Here is a 16,716-nt window from a genome sequence, read left to right as displayed (position 1 = left end):
GTTTTGTTCAGAGAAGTCCATCAGCAGCAGCCTGTTGTTGTAACAGAATATTTTTGTCTTTCCTTTTCTATATTAGTCAAAGTGATGGTATCAGATTTGACAGGTACAACACTCTCCTCAACGCTACGAACTAACCAAATCTGATTGCTCCTCTCTAGACCCAGAAGAATGTATTAGCCTGAAGCACAGTCTTGAGCAAACCCATGTGTCTTCGTGGAGTGCTCTGTTGCGAGGAGAGCAGGATAGGGGATTTCTCTCACATCAAAAGCATATTTATGTATAATGAATGGCCTTTCCAGATCCCTTGTTTACCTTTTTGTGAGTAGGCATGAATTTATAAAACAGCCTGGTTTTTGTGTCTAGATCTCATGATGAACAAAAAGGACTCTTCTTTGTGTTGTTGTTTACAAGAACTTAACTGGACTGTAAAAGAATAATGAACATACAAATGAACTGAGATATGATAAGGGATGTCCTTGGTCATCAGTTGGGTTGTCTCTGGGCCCCGAAACAATTAAATAGAATTTTCAAGGGAATACAATAATTGTATGAAAAACAACTTAATAGTTTTCTGTTAGTTTTAAAATTTTGGAATTAGCCATATTTGTAATAAGTAGCGTGGATTTGGGAGTCAAAATCCCAGATTTTGTTTAGTGTTGCTGGTTTGCTGTATGATTCTGTCAGATTGTTGCAATACGAGCGTGAAACTGAAGCTGAGCAGACAGAGGTTTTTCTAATGAAAAGAGTGATGTGTGAGTGCTGGATATTAAGGACTACATGGTCCAAGGTGATATAGATGCAGTGCTATTTCTAAGTATATTTTTACTTCTCTAACAGCAACAAATCCCCCAGTCAGGCAAAATTCATCAGTATTTAAGCAGTAGGTCTCTTACTAAGGCTTTTTTCCTCCATTTCCAATTTTATTCAGCCTCTTATGAATCAGTAGTTCTTCATCTAAGTTTCCTGTTGCTGCTCCAGCTGTGGGTGGAGGAAGATTGTAGATGGGACGAGTTTTATTAGGGAGAAAGTAAATCTCTTCTCATATAATCGTTCTGGAAGCAGAATGAGGAGAAGCGTTAGCTGCTGCTTTTCTCCCAGCGTCAGTCGGGAATCAGGGTTTGTGCTGAGTTCATTGTTTATAAGTGTGGGTGAAGGCCTGAGGTCCTCTCTCAGTGTTTACTCAGTCCTCCGGAGTTTGTCTCAGTAAGTAAGGGCTGAATAAACACCAAGTAAGGTTCTCAGGATTTACCCATTTAGTTATTCAAATGTTTAAAAATATGTTTAAAGTAGTGTGTGGTAGCGTATCCCATATAATGTAAATCTGCTTCCAGTAATTCTGGGGTATTGCAGAAGATTTATTTTACCTGTAAGTACAATACTATTGCTGGTAGTGGCCTTCATTAATACAGAAGGAATACTTACCTAATGGTGAAAAAGGAAAAGAAATCTAAAATTAACTGTATTATGCAATAAATAAATCATAAAGGCCTTAAGGTATGTAGGAACAACATCCAGAGTGGATAAGTACACCAGAACTCATTTGAAATATTTTGCTTTTCCTTGGTATTGCCCATTGATTGCAATAACAACTGCAGGTTTTGAAGAACAGTTCTGCCCCCATAAATAATAAAGGCAGGAATAATGCCTACCTGCAAAAAATGCCACATCTTAGATTTCTTTTCTACCCTTGCTTGAATTTCTGTCACATCAGCTCCTAAGCTCCAAGTTCTTCAGGATTGTCAACATCTGGTACAATGAATTGACTGGATTTGGGTTATCAAGATTTGGACTCCTTAGCATGTATATTGGAGAGAACTATGAAAATACTGTTCGAGAGAGAACAAGGATCTTATGATACAGCCTCCAGGAAAGGGTATGAGACAGGATAGCTCATATCTTCCTACAGTTGACAGTTCTGCCGACAGCTTTTTGGGAAGATGTCAGTGCTGGAAACCTTTTATGGAGATCCTCTGTTCCTGTGCTGGCCCAGCAGGTCACACTGCTGTCTTCTAGCCACAGTGACAAGGACTGGCCATGCCCTGGAATACACAGAGTTTGGTTGGGAGCCTTGGTGGGGTTTGCTTAAGTATCATCTGGAGGTGGAGCTGGTTTTGTATCCAGTAAATGAGGTGCAGCATCCAGTGATATTTGTGACACAGCTGTTCCAATACACAGTTCCCAGTCTTTCAGGTTGGGATGAGGTTTTACTGGTCTCGTAAAATAAGATAGTGCTGCAAGTGGTGTCTGAGGCGTGTTTGTTTAGGAACCAGAACTGAATTTGAAGGGCTGTGAGCTAAAGGAATAATTCAGAGACACTTAAAAAGTGTCCAGTGTTCTTGTAAAAGTCTTACACTGGTCTACAAGTCAACATTATGGTAAATTATTTTCTAATGCACAAATGGAGCTTTTTACTGAGAGACTGCTAATATTCATGAAAAAATGTGTTTCGTTTGCAATCTCAGACAGTTGCTTTTGAAGACTTGGTCTCTTGTGTTGATTGGAAGTAAGGACGGGAATTTGCTTGAACCTCAACTCACTGGAGGCTGGGAGGTCATTCTGGGGAAGAATTATTGTATGTTTATCCTATTCTTATGCTCTTCCCTAAGCCATCTATTACTGGCTACTATTAACAACAGGTTAGTGGGCTGTATGAGTCTTTGGTTTGGCTTTTTGATTTTATTTTGTTTAAACATTGAGAAGAGCTTTCAGGAATTTAATTTACCATAGCAGCAAATTGTAGTGTTACAAAGTGAATATTTAAAATGGCCTGCAGTTAGTTGTCTGGGCTGGAAGATTTATAATTGTCACATAAACTGGCGTTTTGTGACAGTGAGTATCTATCATTGGAAGAGAAGTAAAAATAAATGGGTGGTATAAATTGTTCTAGCTCTTTTGAGGCCCTATATCCCCAGTGAGCTATTGTTATGAGAGGCACAGAAGTAACTGCTGTGAGTCATGGAGCAGCATTGCTTTAGAAGGGTACATAATAGCATTTCAGCCGAGGACACAAGTAGAAGCTATGGTGTAACCAGACAACCTTTCAGCCCATTTATCAAAACACTTGTAGTTCCCATTTCAAGGAAGGCGACACAGTAAATATGAGCAAAAAGAAAAAGGTTAATCTGTGTATCTGTATCCAGACATTTCACTAAATAAAACAATAAAATAAATCAATGCAGAACTGCTAGTGCTTAAGTGCTTAGCAAAAAGCTTCTGAACCCATCACGACTGTGGGCTTTTTTTTTTTTCTATTTTGGATCTTGAAAACAATTTAACAGATGAAAGGTCTCTTTTTTGCCAATTTATGTAAAAAACCTTGACCTTTGGAAATACAAAGAAAAGGATGATATGCTACTGTGTGCCTGTTGTATACTTTCCCAAGCTGAAATGTAAAATATGTTTAGTGTTAATGGATACTGATAAAAGGCAGAAGTAAATGTATGTGAACATTCAAGCTTGGAACAGTCAAAAGTCATCTACTAAAGGTTTTCTTTCAAAGCTGAGCATTCAGTCAGCATCCCTGATAAGACATTTGAAGTCCTTGCATCTCTGATTTAGTTGGAATGGTGAACACTGAATGAGTCTGGAATGATTACCCATGAATTCATTCTTACTTAACTTCTTCCAGAGCTGAAACTCTCAAGTTGTCCCAGGCTTAGGTCCAAGTTTGCCTCCTGGAATAAACACAGGAGGTTAACCTCACACCCAAGGACTAAAAACTTACAGAGGTGCAGATTTTCTTTTGAGGACACCACTCTTTTTTTTTCTGTGTCTGGGGAGAGCAAACCCAAGGACAGTTCTAGAGCTGGATAATGTGCTTAGACTTCTCTCTGCTCCTGTTGTTATCTCCTGGAAACTTGTCTCATCTATGACTCTGAATGACCTAACTGTTAACCTGAAACTACTCCTGGGCCCTCCTGGCCTCCCCTTGTACTGATACAGAAGCTGTTTGGTCCACTTGCTCCAGCCCCTTTCTGGGGAAGATAAAACAAGTACATGTATCTCTCTAACACCTTTTAGTTTATGATATCTTTTAGAAGATCCTATGTTGGATCCCAAGCATCCTCTCCAGCCCATTGATCTCAGGAGTACTTTTCTATCATCTTGGTCTCCAGTGTCTCAACTATCAGGCAGTTACTCATAAAACTCTTTCTACAAAGAAAACAGCATAATTCTCTTACAAATAAAACAAGTACATGTATCTCTCTAACACCTTTTAGTTTATGATATCTTTTAGAAGATCCTATGTTGGATCCCAAGCATCCTCTCCAGCCCATTGATCTCAGGAGTACTTTTCTATCATCTTGGTCTTTTTGCCTGCTGCTCAATTTGAAGGATAGATCTTATTGTTCAGATTTTCTGGTCATTGGTTTCAGGTTTACCTGACCAGTGTTCAGGACTTGCTCCTTTGTAACAGGACTTTCAGGATCCAACTTCCAAGATGGCAGAGCTTCCCAACACCAAGCAGCCATTCTCTTTCATCACACGTGAGGTGCGTGACCCTAATTCATACATGTGAGTCACAGGTTTTTAGTGCTTCATGGGTGGATTACCCTCATGAATGCAAACATGAGAGTCTGCTGCTCCCAGTGGGTCAGTAAAGTCATCACTTGGTGGTCAGGAGATTGCTTTCAGGGATCTACCAGCTCTCTGTGGATCTCACCCCTCTCACAGAGTGGCTGCAGGTAACATGGTTGGGTGATTACTTAATGCTCCTGATAGTGATGCCATTAAGCCATGCTCCTCTTCTGGCTTATGCCTTTAAGTGGCCAACTTCCAAAGACTTATGTCTTATTACAGCTTCTATCTTTTGCCAACAGCAGGCACAATTCAGCAAACAATTGACACATGACTTCAAGAACACATTGTTCACATGTGTCCCCCTCTGCTTCTGTGGCCAGAGTGCTCCTGAGCAGAGATAAACTGAGGTGGCTGAGAGATGCATTGCATCTCCTAACACTTTCTTGCACTTTTTTTCTGTGGTGCATCATCTGCTTTTAAACGGTGGGTCATTGATCTCATGTTTGTGATATCTCTCATGCTCCTCACAACTCCTTTATTATGGCACACAGAGAGATAATAAGAATATAGGTGGTAGGGTGTTTCATGCTTTTATCAAAAAGTATGGGGGGACAGTATATATGTAGAGTTTGGAGAAGATTTGTTTGAATGGGAAGGAGCTCCAAGGACATTGCTGGTAGCCATGTGAGAGTTTGGTGACTAAGTATTGTCCCTTGTTTGGATTTCAGTACCATTTCTGAACTGGAGCACACACTCTGGTACTCCCCCTATTTGATTTAGTCATGCTTGAAATTTTCTTCTCTCCGTCTGTCTGTCTCTCTGTCTCTCATTTTACTAATATCTTTTCCTGGCTGAAAAGGAGATTTATAAAAATACTTTTTTTTTTTTTTTTTTTTTGGCAGAGAAATGGTATTTTATTAACATTTCACTGTTTTAAAATAGATAATAATAAGGCAAACAAAATGGAGAGCATTTTGCTTCCAATATAATTTTCGTGTTTTCCTATTTTTATATTCTGCTTTTGAATTTGGAGTTTTGAGTGCAAAGAGAGGAAGTCAAAAGTTTGCAATAGGAGAGGTAGGTACCGTATTTTCCCTTCGGGAAAATGGCAGAATTTCAGAATGTGAAAAATATTATTATTTTTAAAACAAATCTCAGTTGTCTGACTTTGCTGGTTAATATTTGAAGGCTGATATCATTGCAAGCTTCTCTCATAAGATTAGTATTAAGAAAAAAAGGAAAAAAGGATTTTTAAATCCTTTTGTATGATCGAGTAATAAGAGTACAGGCAGATGAAGAAATTAACTGAATAATCTATAGTGTGTATTTGCACAATGTCAGCAACTCTGCAGTAGCACTCCTGCCCCTGGTTTCCTGTGGAATGTGCGAGGTCCCTGGGATCTGTCACACGATACACCACAGAAGGATGATGAGTAGAGGTGGTTTTGCCGGGCAACTGACCTCCTACTTTTGCCCATAATAATTTATTCATGTGGCTGTACCCTAAGACGTACCAATACCATACATACCATTGGCTGAAAACTGATGCAGCCTATTGAAAACCAGCATCAAATACCCACAGTCAGCTCATATGAAGAAGCTGGACCTGGCTGTTTTCTAAAAATGGGCCACTGCGTAGAGGAGTCTGTTGCTCGGGTAAGGGGTACAGTGAGTTAGTTCTGGCCCACAGTATCCATTGTCAGAAGGTTCGCTCAGAAATGCAACTTCAAACCGGTGTCTGGTGGCAGCCCTCCAGAAAAGCTGCTTATACAAGTGCAGCCTGTGACCTCTTGCCTGATGTATTACAATTTAAAAGGTGAAATAAAATACAGCTGAGTAAAACAGGGTTTTTTCTGCTAAGTTTGATTTTTTTTGTTGTTGTTGTTAGCTTTAAGCAGCATTTTAATTGATGCGTTCAACTCTTAACAACCAAGATGCTCTGGTTAAGAGGGGAAACCCTCAAACCTTGCATTGTAATTTCTGCTGGTGGATTAATTTTAAAGCAGTAAATGTTTGAGTACTTCATCCCCCTTGAGTGAGGAACATGCCTAGTAAAGTTATGTCCAGTTCTCAGCTTTTGAAGCATCCCTAAGGAGCTAATGCGATGTTCTTAGAGACAGAGTGCTGATTTCAAGAGCTCTCTTGTTCCCTACTTCTAGGAAATTGAGAACATGAACATGCAGAGATGGCATATTGCATTCTTCCTCTTTATCTAAGTGCCTACTGTCCTTTGTGTGAAGAGGACTCTCTCCTGTGTCTCTCACCTGTATGCACATTTGCTAGCATTCTTAATTATAGACACTAAAAAACTAAAAAACTCAGGCCAACCTTCCTAAGGGTAGGTATTCAAGTCCACCTTTGGATACCTGAACAGCTGGTTTCATGTTGTTAGTTCCTGAGCCAGAAACCTATGGGAAATGGGGGTCTTTTTCGAAAACCAGAGTGCTTATTTAAGTGTCTAGATACAAGCAATAAAAACCAACGTAGCAATGGAAGTTGATGGTTGATAAGCTGGTTTGTGCATGTTGAGCCTTTGGCTCCCAAGGCTGGAAGCACTGATCCAGATGAATTTCTCTTTATATCTTAAATATCAATTAAGTACAAGTTGAATAACTGAAATTGTTGTGATTGATCATATTCTTTCATTAAAAATCGTAAGATTGAAAAAATTTTCAAATACCTTTCCTTACTGAGCTTGGAATAAACAAATCTAACAGTGGAAATGTTTAATAATCGAAGTCGGTTTTCTTCCAATTAATTCTTGTTCAATATAAAGCCAGGTTGTGCAGTATATATTCCCATCACATAACTCAGGTGAAATATTTTCAGAGATGAGGCAATCGAGCTGCCCTAGTAATGTGGTTTCTTTACTGGGCATTAATCACATGCCTTGTTTGGTCTGTAGTTTATAGACCAGTTAATGTTTTATGGAAAATTGAGAAAATTAGAAATAGTTCTGCATGCGTGTCATTCACCCTTCTCATAAGGGTTACTATTTGGAATAATAGCTAAGAGTAGTCCCTAAAAATTCATCTGTTTCTCCTGCTTTTTGGTTGTACTGAAAGTTTTGTCTGGAAAATAACTAAAGCAGGGTCTGAATTGGAATACTTGCTCCAAATCATCATCAGAAATGTCAGATCCCAGTCTGCGTGTTGATGAATACTGTCTCTATGTTTCTAATTCTGGTAATTATTACTTAAGGGTGTTGTTGTAGTTGTGATTGATTGGTTTGATTTTTGTCACGCAAGTTAGTGATATTACCAAGTGTGGAATAAGCAGCAAATGCAAAAAGGTCTTTAATGTCGTCATACGTGTCCTCTGTGGGTCTGCTGCCCTGGGAACCTTGCTGAGCTGCTGGACCTGTGGTTTTAATGTTACGGTGGTGTGTAAAGAAGCAGTATTGTTGTCTTCTCACTTTGTCTCTCAATTATATCTCCTGGTGTAAACTCCTCTGAGACCCTTCAGGCCAATGGCCTCAGGCCCTGGAGCTGAATAGGCACATGTTCCTCTGCCAGAGCTGCAGTCCTGCGAGCGGTCACCCTTTACACGTATCTCCCATGAGGCTAAAGGCCGTGAGGGGACACAAATGACATAAAAGCATGTCTTTACTACAGCCAACATGAAAGAAACCAACTTGGGCAAAAAAATAATACTGAATACATGCTTGTGTTTCAACTTTCCCACTACAGGCCACTCAATGGCCATAAGATTATGCTCTGGGCAGTGCCCAGAACCCTTTGATTCTCTTGCATGATTTTTTCTGGTTTGGATGATATCTGCCTTTCTGTCAATCTCTTTCAACCTTGCCTGGCTCCACAGAAATCTTATCTTGCAGCATCTTACACTGCAAAACTGTTGCCTGAGGGCTTTGAATATTTTTTTTTGGTTACACATCCTAGATAGATATAGTTGAAAAAATTTGTCTTGCTTGGATTCATTCGGTTGCCATTCTCATAACTAAATGGCAGCCTCTAATGTTTAGTACCTTTCCAGGTCTCTGGGTTTGGTAAACCTGTGCCATAGCCTGGCAACAAATGATGGAACTTATTCTAAGCGAGGTATTTATGAAAGGGATTTCATCACCTAAACCAGAATTCTTCAACTTCTTGTAAACAGATTACCAAAATCATCTGTGGGAGGATGTGTTCAGGCAGAATCCTGATGGCCACCTTCTGTATCTATGCTGTGGTCGCCCGAGTAACTTCCATGCGGGATAAAGTGGGATAAAGTTAGCTCCGTGCAAAAATTTTTTGTGTCTCAGTCTTTATATCATTGCAGAGCAATTCTGTCACTATGGATGGCCCAGGAGATGCCAACCTGTCACATGGAAGAGAGCTATGTGACTTGCCACCACAAGTTATGCAGCTACATAGCAAACCGATGATGGCCAGGGGACGTAAGCTTAAAATATAATCAAATAAATTACTGGTGGTATATGACCTATAGCAATTGGAATATTAATAAATTTTAATTTCCTTTGTGTTCTGAAGTACATTTCTTGGGTTCCAAGACCTTATTTTCTTAAATATATTTTACATCAGGCTAACGCTTGAATGCTGTTATGTGTTTAATATGTAATTAGTGCTAAGAATAAATATATTTTTAGAAGTTGACTGACCTCACCATAGTCTTAACCTAGAGAATTGCCTCCAGAGTTAGGGGGAAGCTTAGTTTTAAGCCCATTTAGTGCTTGAGAAATAGTGCCAGGATGGCAATTTTAGGGTAAGCATCAGTTCACTGCAAATACAATTACATGCACCAACTCCGCCCTGTTAATATATATGCCACCAGAATGTGCTGTTATTAAATCACACATTCAGTAGCTATTACCATGACCTAAGTTTGAACCAGAAACCTAGAAATGAAACATTCTTGGGTTTCCCTTTGAATTCACTCCTTTTTTTATGAATCTCTTTCATTCTTTGTCAGAGAGTTGTGGTCGAATAGCTATATAAGACCCATCTGTCAGCAGAAGCAAAATGATACAGTTTTCTTAATACAGGATTTTATGCATCAATGTAAAACCCCTGAATTGAATGAATGTCAGTATTCTCAATCCACAGTCAGTCAGAAAGTTTGAAAGTTAAAAGTCAGCAGAGAAGTTAATGAAAGTATTTGACTTGTCAGTGATCAAAGTCCAGAACTGTAAAGAGCATTTATTAGTTGGTGACTGATACAGTGCTTTTCCTTGTTTCTTTCCCTACTCTCCATTAATATCTTAGATCTTTTTTTCATACCTGCCTCAGCCTAACAAAAGCAGCTGTTCTTCTGAATTTCTGGTTAAAGAAGCTGATAAATGAGTTGATTTTCAAACAAATTTTCTGACCTAGCTTCTCATTAGCGAATGATTACTCTAAAAGAGTTGTGACAGGAGCATGAAAGCTTAATTTTGCTTTCCTGTAAGTGAGTGTAAGTCAAGAATAGTTCCACAGAAATTCGGTTTTCTCTCTTTGTGGCATACTGCAAGTAAATAGAGAATCTGGTAGTGATACAGCATTCTGCCAGGCCCAATATTAGGAAGTGGAAATTAAAATGGAAGAAGATGGATATTTAGCAGCATACGCTGATAATAGAAAGATTTACTCATCAGGGTAATAGTCAAATTCTCTGATAGTGTAAGGAATTTGTGTAAGCCCCCACCAGCAACAGATGGTGTCAACTAAGGGAGAAAATTCTGCTGAAACTCATGCTTCCATAAAATTGTGCTCACCAGTGTGGCCTGTTTTATTTTATCTTGTCTCTGATTACCGTAACATTTACATAAAACTGAGGAGGAAACACAAGGATGTGCCTGATGGTTATGGCCAGTCTAGCAAAACAAAGTTCAGTAAAATAAACCTCACATTGCGACTTGTTCATTTGATGGGATGGCTGGATGCCTAGGTGATTCTCGCCTGTGAAGGTCTGTGTTTTGTTCTACTCCTTGTACCAGATGACAGTCCAGAAAGCTGAATTTAATTTGGATTAAGGGCAGTGACACCTTTGATTCGCTTACATGAGCTGTAAGTTAGCCTAAAAGTGGTAAAAGTCGTGTTGTTTTCCACATAGACTTGTACAACAGAGGTGGCTTTTTTTTTTTTGCCTGTTTTTGTTTTAGAGGGAGAGGCAAGTGGGAAGGGCTAAACTAAATTAAATACTTTACAGATCTCATATTAGTGCCATTTAAGCAGGTCCTTTCATACTTTAGGTTAGTTCTATATAGCATTATGTATTTTAAAGACATTTTTCATTTCTGTGGGCTGCCAGATGTGCTGCCGATACCTTCTGATCTTAGATAGTTTGACATCGATTTTCCTAGCACACGCCAGGGTTGAAATCTGGTCTGTAACTCATCCAAATGATCTATTCATAACAAAAAGTGCCTTCTGGCAGTTGCACCACAGCTGAATATTGTTAAACTGAATTCATCATTTCATTTGTTTCTGATTGCTCTATAATGTTTACATATCTTACATATTAGTATGATCTTTTATAAAGCACACACTGAGGTTAAATCCTCCCAGACTGAACTTTTTTCTCCTTTTTCTCCCTTTTGGAAGGTGTTGAACTCTTTTTCCCTTCAAATGAGCAGGAATCTTGGAACTGCTTAATGCTCATCTTGTCTCAAATGATGGACTGAGGAACTAGGAATGTGTCTGTTGGGGAGACATGGAGAGGTGGCATTTTCCTGCACAAAAGAATTCTTCCCCATCCAAAGACAGAATAACTGTGAGGTGGAATTGCTCATCTGAGTATAATACTACTTGAAGGAAGCATCATCACAGATGATATTCCTGCTGCAATAATTGTTGCACAAAGATCATTCTAACGTCTAGCAGAGGATGTCCTCTGTGTTTCAGTTTCACTACATGTGAAAAATAATAAATGTCAATATGCCTCACAATAGGAGTGTGTCACAGGATGAATTTAAGTTAAAGAGAAGGCAGAAAAACTGAGGCTCCCTTTGAAAATGTATTTTAACTTTCAAAGAAGGATGACATGTCGTGTTTGTTTTAAAAATAATAATCAATTGCCCATAAATCTAAAACAGATGTTGTTTTTCTACTAAAAAGATTAAGGATTTTCTTAAGCTCATTAAAGGCAAAAAAATAGCGTCACCACATTGATCCTCCTATATCATCATGAGAATGTCTGAAGGCAGTAGAAAGCTATAAAAAGGACATGGTATTAGCGTAATAAAATTAGCTCTGAGTCTGGCAAATTGTGCTTATCTTCTGGGTTCTGCGGCAAACTTTGCACTGTTTCTTCAACCTCACACTTATGTCTAGTCATGTGTTTTAGTGGGATTGGGTGGTATGTGTACTGAAACAGAATTTGGACTTTTTATTATGAAAATACAAATGCCAGCTGCTGCATGGCTTGAAAAACTTTAGCATCGTCCAAATTATTTCAAGGAGGGAAAATGGAAACCATTTGCTATTTCTTATGTGTATATCTATGGAAGAATGTTCACCCTGTTGCTTCTCGAAGATTGTGTGTCTGTTCTGGGGAGTATGTTGTTTCCCAGTTTTCTTACTTTCCACCTGCATCAAAATCTGGAGTCTGCAAAATGTGAATTAAACTCTGTAAGTGGAAGGAGGAAATAGAAAATCTGATGATGCCATATGCAGTACCAGTAAAGCCCAGCATGACAGCCAGTATTCTTTATTCCAGTTAAAAGTTCCCATAGCAGGAAAAAACTGATAACCTCGTACCCCACTGGCTTTATTCATCGGTGTGGCGATACGCAGCTCCCTCCTTTGCTCTGTTTATGTGCTGAAAGTTTGCTGGAATGTGTACAAACGGGACTTCAGCAGTAAGATGATAGGAAAGACTCAGTGTAATTTGAGAAGAGCCGGCACGGAAATATCCCATCCTGGCAAATTCCTGTGGGTGTCCAAAATACATGGCCAGAAGTACTGGCTCCAGGGAGAATTTTGTCTTCTAATCAATCTAAGCCTTTTAGTGTTATCAGATGTATAGGACAATTGAGGACTAATGACAGAAAAATATGGTTTTTTATTATTTTTTTTAACTGTGTTGTGTTTCTTGATGTTTAGAATGTCCACTGATTTTACAAAGCATCTTGGACAATTGAGGACTAATGACAGAAAAATATATTTTTTTATTATTTTTTTAATGTGTTGTGTTTCTTGATGTTTAGAGCTTCCCCTGATTTTACAAAGCATCTCTGTCCCTTTAATATCCTTAAACTGTTTGGTTTCTTCAGACTGCTTAGCAGTTGGATTTTAAGCTTGATATATCTGGTGTAGCTAGATGCATCCTTCAGAAATCACAGTAGAGTGCAGAATACCGCAAAGTTTGCTGCATCAAAAATATTTTGAGATGAGACTTCAAAAGCCCAGGCCCCTTGTTCTCTATATGTTCCTTCCCACCTGGAAAGACACATGTTGTGTCCACAGCTATAGGATGGGAATGGGATGAGACACTTGGGTTCTCAGCACGCTTCCATCGCTAGCTCACAGCAGATACTAACTGGGAGTTTTGACCTTATACTGCGTTCTTAGTCAGGTCAGAGATGTGAAATTGGTCTAAAAATCAAGTTATTTTAGGATTTGCTTTCTGTTGCACTTCACTTTGTTGTTGAAATTGTAAAAGAAGGCTTGCCCCATAGAGGTGTTGAAAACTCAAAGCTGTATTAATTTGTAGTTTTAAGAGAAAACAAAACAAAACCAAATGTCTTTGCAATGTTTTTGACGTAGCTTCGTCCACTTGGAGTCATAAATGCCTTTTTAAATGCAGTGCAGCTATTCTTGCTCTTTAATGGGTTTAGTCAGCCAAAATCTTACGCAGACACACAGACACATGTGCACACACACATCTTTAGCGAAAGTAAGTCAGGGCATTCGAGCTGATAGGGGAGAACTGAGCAAGATCCCTGCATTTGTTAGGTGTGTTCCTGAGAGAAATCAGGGTTGTTTGAAACTCTAGTGCTGTATTTTGAGAAAGCTGGTTTTGTTGTTTTGTTTTCCTACTTAACTTCATGACAAGAATCAGCTGCAATATAAGTTTATGGCTTGAACAGACTATTGTTTGTGCAGCAACCTCCCTGCTGGTGTATTTACTAAACATGTGTGATGCACAAATGCCAGTAAACTGCATCTTGGAGCATATTCCCTAGTTGCTAGCAAAAGCTGTCTTTAAAGTTTGGACTCTTAAAATATAGGGAGAATGTGCATCAAGTTTCCCAGGAACAGACCTCAATTTTTAATTACTCCCCCTCAAAACTATTTTGACGTGAAATCCGGGCCTTATTGAAATCAGTGGCAAACCTCAAGCATCCTTTAATGGGTCTAGAATTTTGCTAATGAAGACCAAGGTCTAAATACAAAAAAACCCCATTGTCCCATTGACTAAGACCTTTCTTTTTTGCTGTTCCAGCATTGCAAACATACAGACTTATTTTGTTAGGGAATTCTCGTTTCCTGTTCTTGGAGAACTTCCCACCTTCTAGAGAACAACAGTTGCAGATTTAGCTTTCCCGCTAACATGGACTAGTGGGAAGTGCATTGTGCATCATGTGATGATGCCTCCTGTTTTCCCAGTGAAATCATGGCTGTGAGTACTCAAATGTATATACCTCTGTTGGTACTGGAAGAGAAAACATGAATCAGGCTTCCAAGAGAAGACAGGTAGCCTGTCAGGGGATGGAAATGTCTTCTCCAGCCCCTGCTGCAAGAATTATTAATGTGTTCAACCAGTGCGGAATATGTAATTAGTCTTTGTAGCCAGTACTAGGACCCAAGTTCCACTGCCCCATTCCCCATCCTGTGCTGTTTCTTCCTTGCTGCACTAGGTAGGATATCTCCTTATGCTTGCTTTCTGGACCAGAAAGGAAGTCTAGAAAGTCTTGTCTAGTCTTCTGAAAGGGGAATGGCTTTGTAAGAGGAAGGAAAACGCCCTCCACCCTTAAAAACTGGTAATTTGAATCTTCTGAAGTAGAGAAAGGAAATGAACCAGTGTTTCCCACATCCTGAGTGGTCTAACCACGAAAATATTGCATAGGAGCAGGGTATCACTCTATATGTGGGTGTTTTATTTGTATGCAAGTGGTAGAATACAGTCCTGTTCAGGTTTTGGATGGTAGTGCTTAGATACCTGCTTTGATAAAAGGGTTCACGGGTCTGAAGGAAGGAGTGGTTTGTGTAAAGCTAAGCCTAAGGAAGGGGCAGAATCTGATGTTTACCCAGGCAGATGTTTCCTGTTGGCTAAGACAAGCTCAGGCTTGCAGCTTCTACCCAAGGCACTCAGCTCTCCTGAGAGCACTGGAGCCCAGGGTTCCACTGCCAGCCTCAGGAGTCGATGCCAGCTCTGGGGGGACCTTGCTGTCCTCTGTCAGCAGGAGTCTCCCTCGATTCTGAACTCTGAAGACAGGCAGGATGAGTGCTCTGTAAACACTGGGTGCCGATGACATTGGCTCTATTTTCTGATGACAGTCAAGCAGAGTATTGTATCCAACAGTTCATTCTAAGTCAGGTTTTTTCCTGGAGAAATAGGGCAGTTTCTCTTTTCCTGTAAAAATAAAGCTCCTGTTCCTGAAATTTCTTGCTTTCTGCATGGCCAGACCCAGCTGCTCTGTAAATGGGAGCGAGTGGGGCACTTGTGCAATCAGTGACTGCAGCTGTGTCATGTCTTCCATTTGCATCATTTTAAGATGAGATATTTCTCTACATTCTCTTTAGAGTAAATCTCTACCTATACATCTCTACTCATGTTGGTAACTCCAGTGGAGGAGCAGGAATCATTTCAGTATTGGACTCTGATAGCTGCCAAACGACTTTGACAGGTTGTTTGATTCACTAAAGCTTTTTCTTGCTTTTCCAGGTCAGTGAAACACCCATTTTTGTGCCTGGTGTTTGGGGACCTTATTTCTCTGCGATGGTGCCTGGATTGTGGTTGAATGAAGGAGGTCAAAGTGCTACAGGAAAACTGGTAAGTGTTTGGAAACGCAGACAGATTCCAGGGACACCTGCCATCACTGCTGTCATTCGGGATGGCTTCTCTGTCAGCTCAGCCAGAGCTGTGCCCGGAACACTCCCTAAGGTCACAGGAGAAGCCAAGCTGCTGAAAGCAATGAACAATTAGTTCTTACAAACTGTTCATTTGCATACTGATAGGGGATTATATATGGGGCAGAGCACTAAGGGTGTGTCTTCTTTTTATGATGGTGGTGATGATGATTATTATTATTAATTTGCAGGCAAATAGACGTTCATTCTTTACTTTAGCAGGAGGCTTAGATAGACTTTGAGATAAAGAAAATTATACATACTGTGTTATAGAGAACAATTGTGCACATTGATGGGTATAAATGAAATATGTATTGTATGGACAGAATAATAATATATTAACATGTTATGCTATGTCTAGATATATACTTCATATATTGTCACCTCAATTCTTTCCTTGAGTGCAAAGACTCTAACTATATTAGGTTAATTTAATTTATTAATAAAATTTAAAACCAGACTAGATTCTCTAAAAATGAATTTTCTTATTTACCGGGAGGCAATACAACTAAAACACTGATGTCAAATTTAAAGAAAGGCTAGATGTATAAAACAGTATTTAGGCTTGAGTCCAAAAGTGTTGGCAAGATCTTAATGGCTGCTTAACCCTGGAAGCTTCTGAAGCTCCCTGTGTGTCTCCCTCCCGGTCTGTAGAAATACTGACAGCCCTTGGGGGTGCCGAGCTCCTCTTGAGAAACTACAGGAGGTGGCTTGGCACTGTGGGTATCTGTTGTAAGCTCACCAACCTTCAGATGGGTTTGGTCTTTCACAAATTGCAGGCGTGATTGCCTCTTACTCAGAGCTGGCACCACCCACCTTTAGAAAAGCCAAGTGATCAGGGTACAAGTCCAGGAAGTAGTAGATTGGGGCATCACTGCACTTACACATTCCATAGGGAACAGTCACTGAATGAGAAACAGAAATAATCCTAGATCAGGAAGCCTGGACACACCCTGAGCACTGAGCCATGAATTGGTGTTCCCTCCCGTGCGCTCTCCTTGGCCACGTGAACCTGACATTCCTCTCTGTGCAGTGTCACAGCTTCAGTGGGAGAGTCATCCCTCTTCCTCTCCTGCAGCCTCCGCTTCCCAGCCCATCTCCAGCCCATCCTTGGCCTCGTGGCTAAAGTGCTCTCTCAGCAGGTGGGATGTCTCTGCTTTAAATTTTTCAGGCCAAGGTGGGGCTA

At 39.9% G+C, this 16,716-nt stretch overlaps 1 protein-coding gene across 15 annotated transcripts in view; it reads left to right on the top strand.

Moving 5' to 3' along the window:
* Positions 1-16,716, top strand: part of FGGY (FGGY carbohydrate kinase domain containing) — a 355,269-nt gene that overhangs the window by 292,574 nt on the left and 45,979 nt on the right. For all 15 annotated transcript variants that reach the window (XM_014939087.1, XM_014939088.1, XM_014939089.1 and 12 more), the window contains one exon: positions 15,346-15,453. In XM_014939087.1, the coding sequence (XP_014794573.1) occupies positions 15,346-15,453 (108 nt within the window). The remainder of the gene's footprint in view (positions 1-15,345; positions 15,454-16,716) is intronic.

Source organism: Calidris pugnax, unplaced genomic scaffold (genome assembly GCF_001431845.1).
Source record: "Calidris pugnax isolate Ruff unplaced genomic scaffold, ASM143184v1 scaffold18, whole genome shotgun sequence".
NCBI lineage: Eukaryota > Metazoa > Chordata > Aves > Charadriiformes > Scolopacidae > Calidris > Calidris pugnax.
Note: the sequence above shows the minus strand (reverse complement) of the source record. Positions and strands in the feature narration are given on the sequence as shown.